A 24,036-nucleotide genomic window follows, 5' to 3' on the forward strand; every position below is an offset into this window, starting at 1 on the left:
CCAAGGAGTCAGATTTCCCTTTATTAACTGAGACCACAGGTTTCAGTTTCCCCTTTAAAACAAATCTCAGAATGATTACAATCCTCGGTTCCCTCTCTGAGTGGCTGAAAGAATCCCAGAGGCTACATGAGGGTGCAAAGTGTGGTAGGACCAGGATTCTGGCTCTCAGTCCTGAAGAATAAGAATGGTCGCACACATAGCAAGCTGGCCCTTTGGCTTCATGTGTGTATTATTGCCTTTTCATACTGTTTTTTGGAACACTGAGGAATTATGGCCACTGGTGATCTGGACTGTCCCAAGGGAAACCATTGAGGATTTAATTTAATTAAACAAAGACAAAGGAATAAATACAGGCTGGGTTTTGACAAAACAACTTTGCTGTTTTTCTGGCAGTGACCACTTCCATTTGAAACAAATACAGATGTTTTGGGATGGTTCCTTATGCTTTTGAAAAACAGCACTTCTTTTTCTCACAGTCTGGAGGACTTGGCTAAAGGGTAATAAAACTGTGGGGTGTGGTGGGGGAGAATCACTGGATTCAGAATCGCTGGATTCAGAGTTACTTTTACCCTTCAGGTGACATGCTGCTGATGGCTCAGGACTTCAGTCAAATGTCACCTCCTCTGGGACGCCTTCTCCAGGTTGATGGGGCTTACAATCCCCTTGCACTGGGCTCTCCTAGCATTACCCACAGTGTTCCCCTTGTGGAAGAGAACTCATGTGTTTATCCGAGGGTTTGGCAGGACTTGATCATGTGCCTGGTCATACATCTGTCTGCCCTGTTGTTCATGGAGCTGGTCTAACTCCATTTTGATTTCTCAGAGCCTGACACAATGTCAGGCACATGTAGTTGGTCCTCCAAAGTGTGTGTTTGTTGAATTTCAAAGTGTCATATAGCCTGGACATTCCTCGAGTCCAGGCATGCTCTCTTCTGTCTGAAATGGGGTCCTGGGAAGATGAATGAGATCAGAAAGAGAACGTGCGCAGAGTATGTACCTTTCCTCATCTCCAGCAAGAGGTATTCCCACATTAGAGAGGACTTGGAGTACAATGATGTTCTGCCAGCCCCAGCTGCAGATACCAGAGCTGTCCCCAAAGCTAAGCACTGCCTCGCTGACGGCTACATCCCAGGGACCCGGCGCCTTGCTCATTATGTGTTTGCTGAATGGGAGTGGTCCCATATCCATGTTACTCAGAGCTGTCGGGGTTCCCCCCGCCTCTCCTCCCTAGGCTGTGTGCTCTGAGAGGGACAGGGGACTTATGGGATACCATGCATTTCATACAGCAGGGGCTTCTTGGACTTGCCAGTCTCCAGGCTAAAGTCTTCAGGAGGCTTTTCTCTGATTATTCCCCATTAGAGCTCAAGTGCCCTACCACACAGTAATTTCACACTTCATTTGCAACTGATTATTTCATGTCCACTTTCCCTGGTACATGAGGGTGGCCATGGTGTCTGGCATGTGGTCATGTAGGAAAAAAACTGATTTGAATGACTTGATTACCAAATCCAGTCATTAATTTGTCAAATTGTTCAAAGTGCCAGGAAAACTAGAATTAATAAAACAGGTAAAAATAACCCACCAATCCCCATCCTCATGGAGCTGATATTCGAGTTGGGAGCCGGGGGTGTGCTGACATTGGCTCCCACAGACTCACATGATAGCCCCTGCACATCTCTCCCCAGCTCCCACCTAACTCCACACCCAGAGAGGCCAAGTGGGTGGCTTGAAATGGACCATGGGCAATATTTACATGGCAGAAATTGGTGACCATAGGAGGACATTCCCACATCCCTCTGGGTTCTTCTGAGGCTGGCCCAACAAACAAATTAACATCAGATAGATCAGAAGACAAAAAAGACCAACTTCAATAACATACGTATGGAGAATTTACATGACAGTAAATTCTAGAATAAATGGGACAGACTGAATTTATGTTTCATGCTAAAGGAAGACTGGGGCATTGAGAAGATAGGAGGGGATTTCACATGACAAGGAGGGGATGGCTTCATATGACACAACCTGGCTCTACATGTCTGCCCTGCCTTAAGACAAGCTTCTCCCATAAAAAGGCTATTTCAGGAGATATCCCTAAATCTAAGCAATCTTCATTCTTTAAATAACAGCAAGAGTTTCTTTCAGGTTCACAGGCCCTCGTTCAACCTTAGTTCCATATAGGAAATTGAAATGTATTGGAAAAAGCCTATCTGAACTTTTTGGGGGAGGCCCATCCCACATTACAGAGCTTTTTCCTGTGAAGAACTGATTATTACACTGACCAGCACATTACAGCAGAGGTCAAACAGAAACAAACAAACAAACAAAAAAAAAAACAAGTAAGCACCAACTTCTGTCAGATCTAGAAGTGCTGTGGAACAAAATTAAGCAGGAAAGGGGAGGTAGAGGGAAGACAGCGTCCATCATAAATAGCATGCTTAGAAGGTCATCTCACAAAAAGTTTTCATAAGTGTGACCTGAAGGAGGTCGTATGAAAAAGTAGGGGTGAAGGGAACTGTATCTTAGAGGAGATGAAGGGCAGTTATGTTTCTTTAGATGGAGTGGAAAGTGAGATGAGATATAACGAAAAGAATTGACTTTGTTGGCAGGCTGGGCATCAGCAAGGTGACTTGTGTGTCTTACATAAATGATTTTGGTGAGATTCAATTTTCACAAAGGTTAAATAATTAAATGGTGAAAGTATCTATTGCAGGGTTAAATGAGATAACAGAGATAAAGAGAAGAGTAAAGCACCTGGACAGATGGTAGGTACTCAGCAAACAGCCTCCTTCTCTTTTAGTTGGGGGGGGCCTGTTTCAGCATGGAGGGGAGGTGGACTCCAACCAGATTTGTCTACATCATAATTCTAACATAATGTCACTTTACTGCAGGCCTATGAATATGCCACACATTTCCCCCGACCCCTCCACTAACACACACACACATATTAGATTCAATGATCTCAGCATTATCTTTGGCAAAGTATTTCTCTGTGAGTTCTGTGCTGAATTGATCAGACAGAACAAAGTAGGAAATTTTGAATTTTATAACAAAATATCTCACAAACTCTAGAAATGCCTTGTCAGAGGGCAAGAGTTACCATATAGCTGACAGCAAGATCTGCTTGCTGGGCCTCCCCAGTGGCGCAGCGGTTGAGCGCCGGGTTGCGAAGCTGCCCGAGGCCTCTGCGGCGCCAGTTCGATCCCCAGCTGCTCCCCGGCCACTGGAGGAGGGTCCCATATGGCGCGCAGACCTCTCCTGCCGCCCGCTGCTCCCCTCAGCAGTGTACTTCAGTCCTTCTGCCTGCTCTGCTCCCTGCTCTGGCTCTGGTGAATTCTTTCACCCTCCCGCGCTTCTGACTGTACCCAGTGCTTGTATAAACAAAACAAACAAACAAATAAATAAATAATAATAAAAAAAACACATGCCTCTAAAAAAAAAAAATTAAAAAAAAAAAAAAAGATCTGCTTGCTTTTCCTAGTTCCTGGAGGATTTTAGGAGGCAAGTTAATTCCATCTTCTCTGTCCTCCCAAATGAAATAAATCAGTGAGGATTTGATTACTAAGAGTCCAATGCTGTGCTCAAATCCACCCTTGTGTTCCGGCCAGGCTCTCACACACCCTAGATTGAACTGCCTTCCTTAGCTTGTGACCTCAAAACCCTGGCATCAAGCCTTGACCGAGACAGCTTAGAAAACTTTCATCTGGTTGTACTGGATGAGGAACCTGGGACAAAGATTGTGGCTGCTGTGGTTGACATCACTCTGGGCAAAATCAAAGGGTTTTTACTGAAATTCCAGAATTTTAGACAAGCCACACGACAAGCTTTTGACACCAGAGACATCTGATCTCTCCTTTGGAGTTAAGGCAATGAACACTTTAAAACACATGCTCCATTTTTTTTTTTTTTAAATCTATAGCTTTTACTGTTATTTAGCCTGAGATATAGAGCTCAGAACTTACCCATCACAGCAAGAGAGAAATGTTTTATCAGGGCTGTTTGGCTCAACTGGGAAGCAAAGGGGGTTCTGGCTGCCACAACCTGAAGGCTCCCTCTGAGTTAAAGTAGCAGAAACAGGCAAAACCCACGCCCACATTTGGGGGACCATTGCTTTCTTTCATGGTGTCTAAAAGCAACAATCTTATTTTGACAGCTGCAGTATGGATTTAAAGACTTTTTACAGTAAATGTGAGTCATCAGCCTTGAGCTTCGATGCTGAAAGAAACAAAACAAATCCTATGTTACTGAGAAAAATAAACCTGTCCTTTCAGGCAAACTCCAGCTGTGTTTCCCTCCCAACAGTTTAATTCTCTTTCAAGCAATTCTCCTCTTTTGGGAAGAGGAAGGAAGGGGGGGTATATCCCTCAAATAAAGACATAAAACAAGTAAATCTAATGGAATGAAGTTGATCAAAATAATAAATGAAATGAAAAATGCTCTGCTCCTAGGGGGAGCTTTGCATCCAAATGGCTGTCACCTCATCATGTTCTTAATAAAAGGCCCCTACTGAGTGAAATCTCCCTAGGAGAGATCTGGTTTAAAATGCCTAGTTGGCAGTTTTCAAATTTGAGCTTACATCACAACCCAGGGAGGGCTGGTTAAACACACATTCCTGGGCTCCACCCCCAATCCCTGATTCAGTGGGAACAGGATGGGCCCTGGGAATTTGCACCACTAACAAGTTCCCCTTCAAAGCTGAGGCTGCTGTCTGGGGGACCACACTTTGATAACCACAAGTCTAAGTGCTTGTGAAAACAGAAAAGCAACTGTATGAGGCTCAAACTCATTCCCCTGATGTGTAATTATTCTTTCACAAATGGCATTTCTCCACTCACATTTAGTCAGCTCAGTTCTCCCATGGGGCTCTCTTACCCCAGATTCCTTTTTTTTTTTTTTTTTTTTTTTTTTTATAATAACCCCATTCCCTGGCATAGCCAGAAGGTGAGCAAACTGCTCATAAGGATCTTCAAGTTCCCAGCTGCCAGGGTTCAGAGGAAGCTTGATGGTGGAATTTATTTTGCCTCAGGTCAGTCTTAGTAGCAATCACCCATCACCCCTTTCTGCCTCTAATTGTGTACTCGCTTTCTCCTCTCCCCCTCTTTCTCCAGGCTCTGATTGTGGGCTGTTCCAAAGCTTAAAGCTTAGATTGTGACCTTTGCTTTCCACGCTCCCTTATTCCTCCAAGATTTTATTCATTTTCAAGGTCAATTACCTCCACCAAGCAGGTCCGGCACAGGCATTTTCCTTGAACTCTCACCCTCCCTCTCCAGCTGCTCCCAACCACGTGTGTGGGCTCCTTCCTGGACTCACCAGTTCTTGGTCAAAACCAGGCTTCTGCTCTGAAATTAGTTGTCAACCTAAATTCTACTACCATCTTCCAATCCCCACCACCCCTCCAATCCCCATCATAAGCCCCTCTTTGGTACTGAAATTATTGCTGTGGTCTCCTAATTAATTCTGTGGGCATGAGAAACACATGCACTGAATTGACAGAACTGACTAGAATTGTAAACGGATTGCATCCTTCATATTTTGTTCCAAGTGTGTGGAGTCTGAGGGAAGTCAAGATCTCAGTGTTTCTTGGGTTTCATATATAAGAGAAACTAATTTTTCTCCCACCGCTCCATTAGAGTGCCTGGCCCATGGAAGGGAATCAATAAGTATTAACTGAATAAGTAAAATTAATTAATTTATTTATTAGTGGGTGGATGGAATCTCTGCCATCACATGCCACTAAATTATAATCCCCTGCACATATTCTTGGGACTCAGTTTAATAAAATGCTATTTTGACTTTGACACCCTGTGTTTAGTTCCCCGACTCACCGAGGGCCATGTTGAAACTCAGCTTGGAATCAAATCTCTCCTTAATTTGTTCCAGCTTACATTCCTTTCCTCATCCCCCACTAATGCCCCAAACAAATATTCCAGAACAGGCAGTCTGATGTAGTTAATGTTCCCCAAAGACGAAGCCCTGCTTTGCTCTTCTTCTCTTCTTTGACTGTCAAGGAAACACCCTCCTCCCTGACTGCTCTGTGATTCTTCTTCTCTTACAGCTTGTTGTCTCAGTGCCACTTACCCTTCCCCAACCTCTTTGTCCTGAAATATTTATCTATCACTTTTACTGTGTTATAAATGACATACAGTAAGCTGCCTATTTAAAGTACACAATTTGATAAATTTGACATATCAACATATCATCATCATAATCAAATGATTACACCCAAATCCCCCATCACCAAATCCCCCAGATTTCCTTCTGTCCCTTTGTAATTCCTCTTTTTCCCCTCCCCCTGGTCCCAAGGAACTGCTAATCTGCTCTCTGCCACAAAGATTAGTTTCTGTAACTGAGATCACACAGTATGTACTCCTTCTCTGCCTTGTTTCTTTCACTCAGAACGGTTATTTCGAGATTCCTCAGGCTGTTACCTGTGCCAAGAGGGCATTCTTTTATTGTCTAATATTATTACTTTGCACGCTTATATCACAGTTTGTTATCCATGTACCCACTGATGGACTTATGGGTTGTTTCTATTGATAGTTTGGGGCTACTACAAGTAAAGATTGTAATTTGTGTTCAACACAGTTTTGAAAGCAAAAATTTGTGTTCTTGTGATTCTTTGTTACTGAAGCTTGAGATCCACTACTCTGGGTTCATGTCCCTCTGCTACTTGGGCCTCCCTGCCCCTCCACCTGATAAAGCCTGTCTAAAACCCAGGCAGGAGCCCCAGACAGGAACAAGCCATGACCAGACCAGGCTTGAGAGAGACAGAGGTGGGGGAGGGCGGGCTGGGGTGAGCCATGAACTCTGGTGTGTGGGGAAGGCCCATCTCATGACATCAGGGAAAGGACATTTTATTTTTATTTTTCTGTCTCAAAAGTCCTCTGGCTTGACTAAGCCAGCCCACACTGGCAGATGCCCATGTCCCAGAGGAGACAAGAGGCATGAGACAGGGAGAGGAAGTTCCTATGCTCCTAAGAATGGAAGAGCAGGAAGGGAGTTAGCAAGGTGGTGGGAGGCTGAGCACTCTGTGAGAAGCCCCTTGGGGAGGGAGAGCCACTGCAGAGGATGGGCAATGTCTAACAGAGATGCTTACATTTTTTGTTGAGCAGCACGTAGGTGACCTTTCCTGCTCCCCCCACCACCCCAAATTTTCCAGTAAATTCTATTAAACCCGTGGTATGAGGAATTTTTGCTGTGGAAACTAAAAAAAGGTCAGAGGCTTAAGCAGAAGATCAGGAAGATTCAATTTGTGCTCAACAAGCTGGGACCCTGGGTTCTGAGCTGCACCAAAGAACACAGAGCCCACCGGGGACTCAGAGTCCAGGGGCTTTGGCTTCTATAGGCCACAGAACTGGAGAAGTCAAGCAGATGATGCCTAAGCTTGGGGGCAGGGAGGCCTCTAGTGAACCCCTCTCAACCCTGAAACTGAAAAGTGAGAGGAGAAAAGAAAATGTGGTTTGGCTCTATAAATGCAATGCTAATTATAACCATTTGTGCAAACTGCTTCCCATTAATGCTTAATTGCTCACCAGGCCGTGTAATAACAATTGCACATTGCATGAACCACGCATCTGATTAGCTGAGTTTTATTTGCCTCCATGTGGGCCAGTCTTCATGTCTTACTTTGGTGCCCTGGCTGTCTACAGGCTAGTACAGTGTTTTACTTACAACTTAAATATATATATATATGACATGCTCAGTGTATGGGTAAGAGAGGGATTATCTAGTGTTGGGTCAAATATCCGTATATTATCTAGTTTGGGGACTTTGCCAAAAAGAGACAATGTGAGTCCTATTAACACTTTATATCAGTTTTTCACATTTTTATTTAGGAGACCTATAAAGTGTCCTCACGAAAGCAACTAGATCCCTGAACACCTACCCGCAAAACAGAACTTGAATAATCATTCTCAGCCAAAGCTAATAACTCATCCTAAATCCATCCTTCTCAGAAGGTAATAAAGTACAGAACCAGTTCCTCAGGGTACAGTTAATAGAGAGAGTGGATAAGAAGGTTCTTTAGCGGATCCCCCTAAAGAACAACTTGGAAATAAAGGACACTAGCTCATGAGTATCTCCAATAATCTAAACTCTTCCTGATAGCCTACTGTGTGGCCTGGCTATGTCCTGTGCACTGCAGGGGCCAGCACAAAATACATAGGTTACAAAACCACCTATCTGTCCTTAGGGACAGATAGGGTGGGGTGAGGGGTCACAGATGAATTAAATGAACCCAGATAAAAGCAGAGAGTGCAGAGGAAAACAGTACAGATACATCAGCAAAGCAATCTTACTTCTGCACGTCTTCTGATCCGGGTTGAGGATGTACCCTTGTTTGCACCTGCAGACATAGGAGCCAGGGGTATTGATGCAGAAGTGAGCACAGTTATGCGCCGAGACACTGCACATGTGGACAGCTGAAAGAGAAGGGACAGAAAGTTAAGGCAATGATATGATGCTTTCTCTAACTTCATCCACCCTGCAAATATTAATTCAGAACATACAGTTAGAGACAGCATAGGACCCAAAAAAGCAACATGCTGTATCCTCCGAGGGGACTTCCAGCCTCTGGTCACACAAGATAAATTTAGACAGATGGCACCAGCAATATATAGATGACAGGCCATGGGGGGCCGAGGGGAAATAATGTTGGCAGACCATATGAATTGCTGATAACCAGCTAAAAATTGGTTCAATATGTCCCCTGGTGTCGCAGTGGTTGAGCTCTGGGCTGCGAAGCTGCATGCAGCCTCTGCAGCGCCGGTTTGATCCCTGGCCGTCGGCAAGGGTCCCACATGGCACAACAGACCTCTCCTGTCTCGCCTGCTGCTCCCCTCAGCAGTATGTTTCATCAGTCTGCCTGTTCTGCTCCCCGCTCTGGCTCTGGTGAATTCTCTCACCCTCCTGTGCTTCTGATTGTACCCAGTGCTTGTATAAATAAACAAATCTTTAAAAAAAAAATTGGCTCAATATGGCCTATAAAACCAGAAAATTCATGGTTCAATTAATAATACACAATTAGTGAGCAGGGGGGAAGAAAGTTTGCTTATACAAGAGGGGGCTTTGGCTAGTTGTGAATTTTCAGTAGGCAGCATTGGGGCTGGAGGAAAAGAGATTAGTTAAGTGAGGACATGGAAAAGAAAAAAGAGTTTCTCAGGATCATAAATCCGAAGAGTAATGTAAACTTTTTAATATGCAAAAGTGTTATACAAAAAATTTTGGAATAAAAAAATGCATCAATACATTCCATGTTTCTATCATCTTTGTCATAATTTAAAAACTTCTACATTTAGTATCTGAAGTATGTTGGATTTCAGGTTCATCAATTCTTGCATAAGTCTGTCTGGAGCTCATAAAAATTCTTACTTTTTTTATCTTAATTTATGACTTCATTCAATACAATGCAATTTAAGCATATTTAAAATTAACAATCATCAGTATAAACAGAGCACATGTTATACGAGTGTTCTCATAAACAAAAAAGATGTCCATATGTAGAAACATATTTTTATGAAGCTAAAATAAAACAGGATTTCAAAAGCTAAGGACAATCCCATTAATCACTGTTTAGGAAAATTCAGTTACTGATGAATTCGATGGTGAATATTAAGTATAAGTCTCTTTACTTCTAAGAAAGAAATATGGTGGTCAATAAATCAACTAAGGGAGTAAAACTTTTTTTTAACTTCATAGCAATACAATTTAGAATGAGTGTTCTGAGTTTATGATTGTGTTAGAACTCCTGTTAAAATACAAATAATATTAGGAAACTTGTAGATAAATCCAATTAGTCATTTTTACTTTAGTGTAAAATAAGTTTTTGTTGTCATGGGTAATTTTCTTAATCTCTTTGTTTAAAAACTGGGATCAAAACAGCTTTGCAAAGGCTAAAGGGGTTATAATGATGACAATGGCAAAGTGCTTAGAGCAGTGTCCAGGTTTTTCACTCAAACGTTAACCATAGAGTCTACGTATATTGAGATGTATACTATATTTCGTGGAATCTAAGATGTACTCCAATTTCAGAGACATTAAAATAAAGACACATACAATTGAATCCCATTATTTATAGATTCTATACTGAAAATTCACCTATTCCCTAAAAGTTATTTATGATGCTAAATTCAAGACATTGCTTTTATAGTCACTCGTGGACATGCTCAGAGTAGGGAAGGTAGGAGTCACCTGAGCACATACCAACAGCTGAGGTTGACAAGATTGCCTCTACCTTCCCATTCCAGCTGTCAGACTCTAATCTGTTTTGAATCCATTTTTTTTTTAAAGATTTATTTATTTATACAAGAGCTGGGGAATAGGCCAGAGGTGCGGGAGGTTGAGAGGATTAACCAGAAACAGAGCGGGGAGCAGACAGACTGAAAGCATTGCTGAGGGGAGCAGCGGGTGAGACAGGAGAGGTCTGCTGGGCCATGTGGGTATCTTCCTGGCCAGCCGGGAATTGAACCCGCACCGCAGAGGCTGTGGACAACTTCACAGTGCTGCGCTCAACATGCTGCGCCACTGGGGAAGCCTTGTTTTGAATCTTTACACAGGTCTGTTTAGTGCCACGTTTTTGCAGGCAATTTTGCTGTTTAAAATGGCCCTAGGCTGCAGAGCTGGTGTTTGCTGAAGTACAGTCTAGTGTTCCTAAGTGTAAGAAGGCTGAGACGGCCTTAGGAGAAAAGATGTGTGTTGGGTATGTTGAGTTCAGGCACTGCTGTTGGCTGTAGTTCAATGAATTAACAATATATATTAAAATAAGATGTCTTTAAACAAAAACAAACATAAAACAAGATTATGTATTGATCAGTTGACAAAAACGTAATGGGCAGCTGGCAGAAACCTAACTCTGAATTTCCCCCAGGAGCTGTGGTTTATTCAGTATTTGCTAATTCAGTATTTACCATGACTCTGTGACTTTAAAGAGTATAATTGCAGATATCTAGGGACACTAGCACAATCACATTATTTTGTTTGGGTAGCATCCCCCTTTTCTAGAAACTGGTCTTCTTTCTTATTCCAAATACATTCTACATGGTAACTTGGGGACTGCTGTGTTGGGAGGAGGCAGTCCTTCTTCCTGGCTGTCCTTGGGCATGTAGGGTTTGACAATCAGTGTCCTTTTTTGGCATTCAGAAACTAGAACTGGGGAAAAGAGGGCTTAAACTGAGGCTAAGTACAACTTGGGGGATGCTGACAAGGTCCATGTTCTCTCCCAATGGACTGAAGAAGTGCAGAAGCAGAGGGAGAAAAGATACAGAGAAAGCAGGGCTGTCACTCATTACTCTTCTCCCCACTTCCACGTGTAGTAGCATACACTCTCCTCTTAATAAACCTAGTTGAAGTTGAGTTTCTGTTACTTTCAACCAAAGGAATCCCAAATGCTTTTACCAAGAAACAATAAGAATTTCTAGTATAGGTGAGTGCCAGATGGTTCTCAAAGCATCTGGGCCCTAATGCCTTGCTCTTCTGGGGTGTCAGTCTTTGTGGAGTGAATGAGGGGGAATGGAATAGTCCTACCTCCTCCACTGCCTGCCAGTGCTCTCATTTATCAGAAAGCATTTTGGGTTGAACGTAGGTCAACGCTTTGTGTTTAGGGGCATATATCACTAATCAGGCCCCTAAATCATTGGTAGGTTTTAATTTTTTCATTAGGAAATATAAATGTTCATAAATGCTTTTTTGTGAATGCATGAATGAGTAGAGAATGATCAGCATGGTGGGACTGACTGGGAGTCTTGAAAAGAGCAATCACCACACACAAAGTCAACACCTATGGGCCTCCCACTTAACAAGAGTCTCAAAGGGGTGCAGACCCAGACATTTTTTGATCCTAGAACTCCCAGGTCTTCCCAAGGCCTCTGAAATGCAAGACTTTGAGTAACAAACATCCCTTTCTCTGTGATGAGAGTCTCTTCCCACCAGCCTGGAAACCTCAGAACTGCACTGGGGCAGTAGGTGCTCAGGAGCCAGTGAGACTGCAGTGTGATCTCCAACTCTGCTACTTGAAGTTGGCTACTCCCTTTTTTTTTTTTTTAAAGATTTATTTATTTATTTGTACAAGCACTGGGTACAGTCAGAAGCGCGGGAGGGTGAGAGAATTCACCAGAGCCAGAGCAGGGAACAGAACAGGCAGAAGGACCGAAGTACACTGCTGAGGGGAGCAGCAGGCAGCAGGAGAGGTCTGCACGCCACGTGGGACCCTTGCCCGGCGGCCAGGGATTGAACTGGCGCTGCAGAGGCTGCGGGCAGCTTCGCAACCCAGTGCTCAACTACTGAACCACCGGGGAGGCCCGGGCTACTCCTTTCTAAGGCTGAGTTTCTGCTTTCTGTAAAATGGGAAAAATATAGTATATGCCTCATTGGGTTGTTGTAAGTATTAAATGAAATAATGTATGGAAAATACCTAGTTCAGGGCAAGTTTAGCTGTTATTATTAAAGTGTGACTCAATAAATATTTAAGGAACAAATGAGACTTTCAAAACCTCAGTGATGCCATCTGCAATATGGAAGATCTTCATCATTGTTGTCTGACTGAGTACAGATCAAAACCAAGGCCATCAGCGTAGCCTGCTGGTCCTCATAATCAAACACAACACCGTACACACTGTGTGTAAAATATACTGTGTTCTAACATATCTACTTCTGCAGGTAAATGCTCCATTTTACAGATTTGCTCAGCATTGTACACCTGGCAGGTGATATAGCTGAGATGCGAGTCTGCTCCTCCCAGCCACCCAAAGTCTTCAGAGTTTTAGCCCTCAGGTGAGTAGCAACTACACAGCTGGCTTACCTAGAATGGCTGGACTGTGGAGGCTGCCATCAGAAAATGGCTTAGCTTAAGAGAGGAATTTACAATTCCAGACATGTGGAGGAGAGACACGAGCAACCCACCCTCATCTGACTGTTCTTGGGGAATTGGCTTAACCAATTCACTAATCTTTAAAGAGGGAGGGAGAGCGGTGTGCTACCTCCCCAGCTTTTTCTGACAGCCTAAAAGAATGTGCTTTATGAATGTGAGTTACTGCTGTCTTTACTTGGTAGATGATAAAGAGGCCCTAGGGCCTCCTCAACCTTTCAAGATGGTTGATGATTCTGCGCAGCAGAACCCCGCAGTGCCTTGCTGGAGCAGCTGTGCTTCCTGAAGGGTGCATAGGGGCAGTCAGTTTCCAGCCACACCTAAATCAACCAACCAGGAATGGGATAATCAGACATGATCTTGGGGCTTTCAAATTGCAATAAAGATGGTGGATGGGGGGAAAATTCAAACTGCCTTTTAATTTTGCTGACTGGACATCAAGCCCACAGAGAGGGTTCTTCAGATGAGGCCACATTCTTAGTCTCATCATATCAACTTACTATTTGTTGATAAATCCAGAGCACATATAAAAGAACCTCTCCATTAACATTTTTCAACACAAATGAATAAGCTGTTCTGTTTTAGTATTTCCACTAAAAGGGGAACATCAATTCTGCAGAAGTCATTTAAAGTCATAAAACTTAAAAGTGTTTGCAGCACTGGTAGAACTTTTCCCAGTGACTTAGGCCATGGCACACCACAGTAACACAGTCCTTCTGCAGTGCCAGGGAAAATGGCACTTCTGAACACTTTCCAAGTAAATATTGCAGAGAAAAACATTTTTTCCTTTGTGGCATTGATTTCTTGAGTAAATCTTTTGATTTTGGACTCAAGAAAAAATGGGGTCTCTGCTTTTTAAGGTTACTTTCTGGTGGGGATTTTTTTTAAAAGATATATCAAAAGCTGGGCCTCCCCTGGTGGCACAGCAGTTGAGTGCTGGGCTGCGAAGCTGTGCGCAGCCTCAGCAGCGCCAGTTCGATCCCCGGCCAGCAGGCGAGAGTCCCCCATGGCGCACAGACCTCTCCTGCCGCCCATTGCTCCCTTCAGCAGTGTACTTCATCACTCTGCCTGTTCTGCTCTCTGCTCTGGCTCTGGTGAATTCTCTTACCCTCCCGCGCTTCTGACTGTATCCAGTGCTTGTATGAATAAATAAATAAATCTTTAAAAAAAAAAAGATTAACATGGAAAAAAAAAGACACATCAAAATCATAATATTCTTCTTCCTCCCCAGGGCTTTTTTTTTTTAACAGTCAATTTTTTTTTAAGATTTATTTTATGTATACAATTGCTGGGGTACAGGCCAGAGGCGTGGAAGAGTGAGAGGATTCACCAGAGACAGAGTGGGGAGCAGAACAGGCAGATGGACCAAAAGCACTGCTGAAGGGAGCAGGAGGTGAGACAGGAGAGGTCTGCTGCGCCATGTGGGTATCTCCCTGGCTGGCTGGGAATCAAACCCGCACAGCAGAGGCTGCAAACAGCTTCATAGCACTGTGCTCAACCCACTGAGCCACTGGGGAGGCCCTCTCCCCAAGGTTTTGATGGGGTGTATAGAGGAGTTCTACAGTTTATCACATTTTGAGAACTGATCCTTAGAGCCCTCAGAGAGGCAGGTTCCTGATCCTGGTGATCAAGCTGGTTATTAAGCTCATTCTTCACTCATACTCCAGGGAAATTCTTGTCATTTAAAAGTAGATACTTCCTTTTGTGTTCCCATGAAAGATGCATCAGAGCTGGCAGGGACAGGGACCATTAGGGGTGAGCAAAGCATGTCCAGTTTCTAGCAACTAGACGAGAGCCCATTTGGCACCCTGAGTCCCTGCCCTCCAATGAAAGAAAGGACAAGAAGACCTCTGCAGAGGCAGGAGGCCAGGGAGGGAACAAATTGACTTGCCAGGAAAAACTGAGGCAAGAGCTCAGATTGAGGTAAGTGAGAGAAGTTTGCAAGGAAGGAAGAGAGAAGCCTGGTGGGCAGGAAGATTAGAAAGCAAGAGAAGGAAGAAGGCCCTCAAAGTAGAAGAACACAGCTCAAAGGTTTAGGGAGGCATCCCCTTTGCAGGAGTGTGGGGACCTGCCACCTTAACAGATGGGAAGGCACAAGGACCACATCTTGGTCCTCCCTGTACACTCAGCCTCTTTGCCTTTTAAGTAAACATCTACTACTAGCACCACCATGAGGCAAAAATGCCTTGGTATTCCACTTGATGCAAGGAGAAAGTGTTATTATTTTTGCCCTTCCATTCCCATCTCTCTTCCAACTCACGAATTCCAATTTAGCAAAGGCTAGGGCAGTTCAATGTGCTGTAGGAAAACTCCACCTATCTATTCTTACTCATTCTACAGTTTGGGTTTAAATGTCCATTCCCCAGGGAAATCTCCCAGAGCACCCTGGCCTAAGGTAGGTACTTGGGTTATATGTTCCTTCATGCCCTGAATTCCTCCTCCACTACACTGTACAACAGCATCTACTTATTTGCTTGTGTCATGACATACTCAGTGTCCTTCTCCTTGGCTAGTATAAGCCCCAAGAGAATGCTGTGTCTATCTTTGACTTTGCTGAACACCCCTTGCTAGCATAGTAGCTGGGACAAGGTTAAGTACAGCATGAACACTAGAAAATGATGAATGAATACTAATGGTCCACCCCCAAACAGCCACAAAGGAGCAGGACTTACTGCACAACTTCTTCTGGAACACTGAAGTCAATGACTCAATCTGGCTGAAGTTGGCCACCAGGAAGACATGGTCCTCATGGGGCTCACTGCCAATGGCCTTCAGGGTGTTGAGGTCCACCTGGCCCACACCGATGGCAAAGATGAGGATGCCTGTGTCCCGTGCCTTTGCAGCCACCTTGGCGACCGAGTCCTGGGGTCTTCCATCAGTCACAATCATTATGACCCGAGGCACATTCTCCCGCAGGGGCCGGGCCCCTTCTGCTTCTGAGAATGCAATGTTCAGGGCGTACTGGATGGCCAGTCCTGTCATGGTGCCCGTGGACAGATGCCTCATCCTCTTGACAGCACGCTCCACCTCAGACTTCCTCTTGAAGGTTTTGAGGGAGAACTCATTCTTGACGGTGCTGCCATATTGCAGCAGACCCACTCGGGTGACATCAGGGCCAATGTCCAAGAACTGTAAGATGTCCACAATGAACTCCTTGACCTTTGCGTAGTCATGGGTGTTGACGCTGCGGGAGCTGTCAATGATGAACACCAGGTCTGCACGCTTATTCTCACAGGAACTCTCTGTGGAAAGAGTGGAAGTCAAACTCATTAAAAGAGTGTTAAGGACCCAGTGCGGCTTGGCGGTTGTTAGAAATCTTAGGACCAGGTGGCGTGGGGGTGTGAGGGGCAGATGACCTTTCAAACCTCTGATCTCCATTGGTTTCTCTTACCCATCTGGGAAAGTCATAAGGATATATAATCATGACTGGCTAATTATGAATATTGACCACATACAAACACAAATTCTCTTCATCAGATGAACGCTTTAGTTTCTGGGAAGTTGCCTATACAGTTTTTAGGGCAAACACCTTATTATTTTATTATTTACTGTGTGGCAGTACTGGAAGCGTTTTTTATTAAGCTTAGCAGGATACTGCAGGGACTACAGAAGCGGCTTAGCATAGGGAATAATGCTAAGGAGCTTACAGTCTATCAGGGGAGACATAACTAATGGGACAATAAAAGAATAACTAGTATGGAACTATGTAGTGCTGACACAGGATATTCAGAGAACAGGGATATCAGGGGGCAGGGGTCAAGGAGCTGGGACATAAACTGGCCTTACAGATGCATGGTGTTTAGATTGAGAGAAGAAAAACTTGGAGAGGAACATGTCTTGGGCTGAAGTCCAAGATGACAAGAATGTGGCAGATAACAGAACTTGTGATGAAGATACTGCTAGGAGTTGCAGATGGAATTAAGTCAGAGGGATAGCCTAAAGTTGGTTCTAAATGGCCTTCAAATTCAGGCTGAGAACTATGCATATATTGCCACAGGTGATGGGCATAATATGATCCTCTTGCCAGAGAGCAGATTGGATAGATCGTTATGGACTCAAACCTCATTTATAGCCTCTTGCATGGGTGCCTAAGGAGTGAGGATGGTGTTGTGGTGGTAAGGAGAGATTTCACATTTGCCTTTTTCCAACTTAACTATGTCCTTGTTGCAATGTTCCTTGGTCAGTCCCTCCTCCGTTTCCACTACTGTCCCCTGCTTGTGTTTGAGTCCATTTCTCAATCAATTTAGTGTAACAACAGTTTGGATCATCCACCTTGCAAACCAATACAGATTTGATCAACTTTTTATTAAGTAACTTCCCTGTGGGAAAGAAAGGTTGATAATAGATGTGCTGAGAGGCCTCCTGCCTCAAATGGAGGAAGGTGAGTATTCCTGTCACAGTTCCTCAGGTGTTCCAAGCTACGGCCTCCAACCAAGGGGAGACCCTCCTCCTTGCCACCCATACCCCAAGCCTCTCTTTTTTTCTGGACACTGCAGCTAAATCTGAATTTGACAGGAGTTAGAAAAGGGATCCCAAATGCTTGCCCTAAATTCCAATCACCACAGCTGCAAGAAAGAGATAGAAAGCCAAAAATGAAATACTGAGTACAGTCACCAAAATGAGAAGTGGGGAGGGCCCATGAGGTCAGCCTGTTCAGGTCAGCATGCCAGGCCATGACCGGCTCCCAGCACCGGTACACACATCACATCCTCTGCAGTCTCACACATCTAAGCATTTTAGGGAAGGAGGAATCACCCCCCAGATACCAGTATCCTGGCAGGAAACCAACCTTCTGCCTCAACCATGTATAATTCTGGGAGCTGTATGAATTTAAGGTAAGTTTCTTAAAATAGAGGCCCCAGAATCTGCCTTTGAGGACCCATGGGTAAGCTCACTTTAAACCTATTTTAAAATCTTTTTTCCCCAGAGCATTTTCCTTATTATGATCTCATTTGATTTTCAGAATAAGCTCCTAAGATCTAAGTGTATCATACCCATTGAATAGATAGAAAATGGAGGCACTGAGGGCCTCCCCTGGTGGCGCAGTGGTTGAGCGCTGGGCTGGAAAGCTGCCCGGAGCCTCTGCAGTGCCAGTTCGATCCCCAGCCGCCGGGCAAGGGTCCCACGTGGCGCACAGACCTCTCCTGCTGCACCCGCTGCTCCCCTCAGCAGTGTATTTCGTCAAGTCTGCCTGTTCTATTCCCTGCTCTGGCTCTGGTGAATCCTCTCACTCTCCCACACTACTGACTGTACCCAGTGCTTGTATAAATAAATAAATAAATAAATCTTTTAAAAAAAAATGTGTCTTTAAAAAAAAAAAAACGGAGGCACTGAGTTTGAAAATCTCTTATAATTCAGAAAAGGGAAAAGTATAGGGAAACAACACTAACATCCACCTCACAAGGAGGTTGGAGATTTTAAGGCAATAATATGAGTAAAGAATGGGGCTCAGCACATGGGGACCTCCAACATGTGTTAGACATATGATGGCGTTATTTCCCAATAAATTCATCCTAATTTGGAAATATGTCAAGTCAAAATTGCATTTAATATAGTATCCAAAAAATGCTGGCAACACATACACTGGGGAGGATCAGTGTTTACACTCATGACTGGCTGGCTGACTGGCAGCTGAGGCTGCCCAGCCTCACGAGGGAGAATCACACCACATATCTCTAGCCCAGGAAAAGATCAAAATTCAAAATGTAAAGTATGATTTCTATTGAAAGTGTACTGCTGTCACACAGTTTCAAAAAGTCGAAAAATCCCAAGTCAAACCTTTATGAGTCAAGGTCTGTCTGTGCAGGCTCTCTGCCCACAGTGCCCCCACACTGCCCCTCCTTCTGCCCTTACTGTACGGGGTCCAGGCTGGGTAGGCACAGGCTTCTGCTATGGCTATATAGAGAGATGTCCAAGGAGGAAATCCAGCTGGATTGCCTCTCAGGAGTCCTGAGAGGCACCTGAAGGGTGGGCCTTTTTCTCATTTTAATAAAGGTATTTGTGGTGGAGCAATGGCCAGCAGTCAGAGCCATAGAGGACAGACCTGCAAGACCCAGGGATGACACAAGAGTCAAGCCTGAGTCTGCAGGAGTCACACCTGCCCCACCCTTATTTCTGAACTTACTGCAAGGAGAGTGTGACCCAATGATCTCCACAGGCTGAGGAGAACAGGAACGAGGCTCAGAGCCTGCACAGAGGAGATAGTAAATGTAAGTCTCCTTGCAGAGGAGGCTGGGAGGGAGACAGCAGATGGGCCCCCTGAGAATGCTCTCCCTCTGGAGAGCTTTGCAAGTAGGGTATCCTCCTGGGACAGGGATTCTTAGGTGGCCTTAAGTCAACATCCCACCAAGCATCACAATCAATTTAAAGGGAATTCTGGAAGCTCCAGGGGGAATTAAGAGCTAAACTGGATTTGTTCCCATCAAAACAAATAGCCACAATGCCACAAAGGTTTGAAATGTTGTTGGAGGTTCCAAGGGGACCCCAGGGTGGTTGTGAGTTGAAAAGGAGTTCCTGCAGCCTAAGTGACTGAGTTTTTGTCATTACGTCTCCTCAGGTCCTTGGAGGGTCAGAGCTACAATCTCGCAGCTTGTCTCTGAAAAGTTCAGTTCAGTGGCTCTCAATAAGAATGTCACCCCCTCAATTCCCTGGAGGACTTATTAAAAGTCAACCTCAGTGAGTCACATCCCCAGTTTATGTACATCTTCTAGAGTGGCAACTTGCATTTCTAATAAGTTTCTTTTTTTAAAAAAGACTTATTTATTTATGCATACAAGCACTGAGGTACAGGCCAGAGGTGTGGGGGGGGTGAGAGGATTCACCAGAGACAGAGTGGGGAGCAGAACAGGCAGACTGAAATACACTGCTGAGGGGAGCAGCGAGCGAGTCAGGAGAGGTCTGCTGCGCCATGTGGGTATCTCCCTGGCTGGGGATCGAACTCATGCTGCAGAGGCTGTGGACAGCTTCATAGGTTGCATCTTAACCCCTTGCACCATGAGGGAAGCCCTCTAATAAGTTTCTGGATATAGTCCACACTTTGAGGACTACTAGTTTAGGTACAGGAGAAATCTCTGAAGAAAAGTAGTTCTGACAAGAACTATGAATTCCCCAAAGTAGGAAATCAGTTTCATTCATCTCCAGAGCCCTGCGGTCAATATTTGTGAGTAAATAGAATTCTGGGTAGAGCAAAGCTTCAGGTGAAAGGGATTGAGTTAAGGAGGTGGCTGCAAAACACAAAATTAAATATCAGTAGTTCTAGAGCAAGTCTGGGTCCTGCATTAGAGTCAGATTCCAGGACACAAATCTCTATCATTTACGAGAGTGTAGCCACTTCTGAATGTTTGGTTCATGGTTTCAAAAACTAATAAATGGTAGAGCTGGAGGAATTTAAACAGAATGGAAGTCACTCATTTTTGCAGAAGGGGAAATGGAGGCTCAGTGACTACCTCCATTTGACCTCCTGAGACTTGAAAAATTCTCAATGCAGCTGGCATTAAAATATGAGCTTCACGAGTACGTGGGGGCATCCCAAACTATTTGCTGTGTAAAGACTTAGAGCTTCTCCACTTGGTGACTGCTCAGAGAGGTTTTCAGAAAAATGAACTCTTTTTTCTGTGTCTTCCTCTCTCCTATTGGTTCAGATAACAGCATTCCCATTTCTCAGCCTCGGGAAAGGTCACACAATGATCTTCCTTCTGGTCCCTCACTACAGGACTTTTGATAGAAATTGAAGCGGGTTTGTGGGCACATCATAAAATGTCCTTCCTCAAACCATGAAGCAGAGGTCTGGATTTTGTCAACAGCACTTCCAGGACTGTCATTTTAATTCCAAGGTCAATGCATTGGGCAAACAAGTCTCTCTTACCCTTGCAGAGAAGGTGAACCTGAGCCAGGACAATTTAAAGCAAAATTCCTGCTCCAGTGGGATCACAGTGTACAACCTCAGAACTATTTCCCACCCTCAGGGTGGCAACCTTGCTCTGGCTAAATTCAATCACGGCCAGGCCTCCCTGGTGGCGCAAGGGGTTAAGACACAACCTGTGAAGCTATCCGCAGCCACTGAAACATGAGTTTGATTCCTGGCCAGGGAGCTACCCACATGGCACAGCAGACCTCTTCTGACTTGCCCGCTGCTCCCCTCAGCAGGGTATTTCAGTGAACCTGCTGTTCTGTTCCCCACTCTGTCTCTGGTGAATCCTCTTACCCACCACCAACACACCTCTGGCCTGTACCCCCGTTCTTGTATGCATAAATGAGTGAATCTTTTATTAATTAATTAATTAATTAATTCAATCATGGCCATGTAATTGTACAGTAAATATCCGGTGCCATTGCTGAGGTCAGGGCACGCTTGGAGAGGGAAAAGATGTGAGTTTCTACGACATGGGTAAAGCAATTTCATCCAGAGACTGAAAGGTGCTCCTAAATACTCAGTAAAACAGCAGTAGAATCCTATGAACTCAGTGCAAGTCCAGTTTTCACCACTTCGGTCTATGAGATCCTGCGCCTCTACTCAATCTCTGACCCTCAGTCTCTTTTTCTTTAAAATGGAGATAAAAATAACTCACAGGTCTACCTTGAGACTCAAAAGAGTCTATATTAATAATTTATAGGTACTATATATTGAGCACTTAGCATGTTACCAAGCCTTGTTCTGAGTTCTTTGTATGTGTGGGTTTATTCATTCTTCATGCCCACTTTAGGAAGTAGGTGCTGCTACTATCTACTCCCATTTTACAGATGAGGACAGTAAGTCTAGGAAGGCTAGATAACTTGCTCAGGGTCTCATACTTAGGGAGCAGAGGAGCTGAGGTCTGAACTCATCTTGTCTGGCTCCAAATGATTTCACTGCATTGTTTGTAGGTACCTACAGTGCAGTGTTGAAAGAATCTAGAGACTGAGTCCAGGCTAAGCGGGAGAGAGGCCAGAATCCATTAATAATGCTAAGCTTGCCCTAGAGCCTGGGTACTCATACCAAGAGATAATCTCCTCCCCCATCCCTGACAAGCCTTCCCCTCCTCAGCCTCCCCTCCCCTCCACTCTATTTATGTTTTAGTCACTTATGTCATTGAATCTTATTATTATTAGTCTGGATGCCTGCTGTGCTCATTTGGGAGCCTGACACATAATAGATACTCTCTAAATACGTGTTGAATTACTGGCTCTACCTAGCTATTCTACATATGTGGAAGCTGCTTTCTTCCTCACTAGTGTCAACCCTTTGCCTCACTGAAATCCAAACTATTTCCTCTGATTTTCCTGATACCCCATGTAGAAATAAAAAATAATTGTACATATTTTTTTTTCCTGCTTAAACTCCCACTGACTCGTATGTCCTGGCTCACTCATGTGCTCTCTCTCTCTCTTTCTCATCAAACAACAGCTTTAATTTTTCTCCCCAGTGTCCTTTTGAACCTCTGGATGAGTTAATTTTTTATCTCTGTCCCTTTATGACATTTTAATCACGTCTCATAGTGGTTCTAGTCATGCTTAGGGAATTAAAAAAAAAAAATACCCTCTGGCTAATCCCAGTTACAAGAACAGTTTTGGCTTTTTAGCTCTTGGCTCACTGCCACTTTCTCCAACAATTACAGGTGTCATAATTCTTGCTGATTTCAATATCCATAGGAATGGTCCTTCGATAGTTTGGGCCCCCTTTTCTACAGTGTTCTTGTCCTTCACCACATCTCAGCCCTGTACCCCTCTTATCGTATTTTGGTCCCAGGGATCACAGTGACTGCCACCCTTCAGAATATCAACTTAAGACTCTGATTTTCTTACCCCTTCTAATATTCCAACTCCAACAATTCTGCCCAACAATCCATTGTTCCTGTGCCCCTTTTTTTCTCTGTCCTCACCCCCTCTTTTCCTTTCTTTCTTTTCCCAGTGTAATTCCACAGCAATCATCACAGTTCCTCTGTAGACTACCTTTGTTGTGCTGCCAGTTCATCATTCTCTCTTGGCTAAACTAAAATCCTGCCAATTGCTTCTCCCTTGCTAAATACCTATTTGTATTTTACTAATAAAATGATGAAAACAGATGCTTGCTGCCCTGAATAGAAGCATCCCAGTAAATCAGACTGCTAGTCACTCACACTCTCATTCACTTGACAAGTGCTTATTGAGAGTCTGTGGGGGCAAGGTCCATGGAGGCTAATGGGGCAAGAGTGATGGAGAGCCGAGATCTGCCCTCTTGGAAGAATAGGAGGTCTATGGTCTAGACAATAAGTGAATGGCTTGTCAGGGATGGGGGAGGAGACTATCTCTTGGTATGAGTACCCAGGCTCTAGGGCAGGCTTAGCATTATTAATGGATTCTGGCCTCTCTCTTGCTTAGCCTGGACTCAGTCTCTAGATTCTTTCAACACTGCACTGCAGGTACCTACAAACAATGCAATGAAATCATTTTGCCAACCCAGTTGTGGAATCTGGTGATCTACAACAAAGGCTGAAGTATTCAGTTTCATCCACTTCTAAGAAAATGAACAAAGGCATATTCGCTAATCATACTGAGATGTCAATTAATAACGCTGTATTACTTTTCAATAAAAAAAAAGAGGACGGAAATAGACAAGGCTGACCACATCAACAGTCAGCACATAGACTTCATGTTCACGAGGGAGTGCTGCTAAGGGGACATGGGCTCAAAGAAAAGGAAATAGAAAGAAATAGTCGATCAAGCATACACATGTATAGTATCTGCCATTATAAGACTGAAAAATAGCACATCAAAAATTAAGGGAAATTGCAACCCATGAATATTTGGTTTATGTGAAATGAACTGAATGGGATTGTCAGAGGAGGCTCTACAGAGAGATAGATTGACCAAAGGAAGAAACTACATGTAACACAGCACCTCAATCCTGCCCACTGTCAGACATGATCAGCCCACAGAGATGTGGCCCCTGGAGCAGCCTCCTGTGGTTCTGTCTGCATGTGACAGCCTCCAGACTATGACAAGCTCACAGGACTTACAGGTGAGTCCACGGATATTGTGGAGGTATTTTGGACTACCTTTGATTTTTTGCCCCCACTGCAACTTCATCTGCTACCCCCTGTGTTTTAGGGGACTTGTTAGGGCACCACTGCTCTTGGCCAGGGCTGGACAGATGGCAATCAATCCTTCCTTCTCCAATTCCCTTATTAGTCAGTCCGCAGCTGTTGCATTCTCTCACCCCAGACA

General features: G+C 44.2%; 1 protein-coding gene across 2 annotated transcripts in view; it reads right to left on the reverse strand.

Annotated features, from left to right (window-relative positions):
- The window catches only part of MATN2 (matrilin 2), a 120,595-nt gene that overhangs the window by 62,948 nt on the left and 33,611 nt on the right, over positions 1 to 24,036 (reverse strand). For both annotated transcript variants that reach the window (XM_037503630.2, XM_037503622.2), the window contains exons 3-4: positions 15,528 to 16,097; positions 8,294 to 8,416 (exon numbers count right to left, since the gene is read on the reverse strand). In XM_037503630.2, the coding sequence (XP_037359527.1) occupies positions 8,294 to 8,416; positions 15,528 to 16,097 (693 nt within the window). The remainder of the gene's footprint in view (positions 1 to 8,293; positions 8,417 to 15,527; positions 16,098 to 24,036) is intronic.

Source organism: Talpa occidentalis, unplaced genomic scaffold, assembly GCF_014898055.3.
Source record: "Talpa occidentalis isolate TD23 unplaced genomic scaffold, MPIMG_talOcc4v2.1, whole genome shotgun sequence".
NCBI lineage: Eukaryota > Metazoa > Chordata > Mammalia > Eulipotyphla > Talpidae > Talpa > Talpa occidentalis.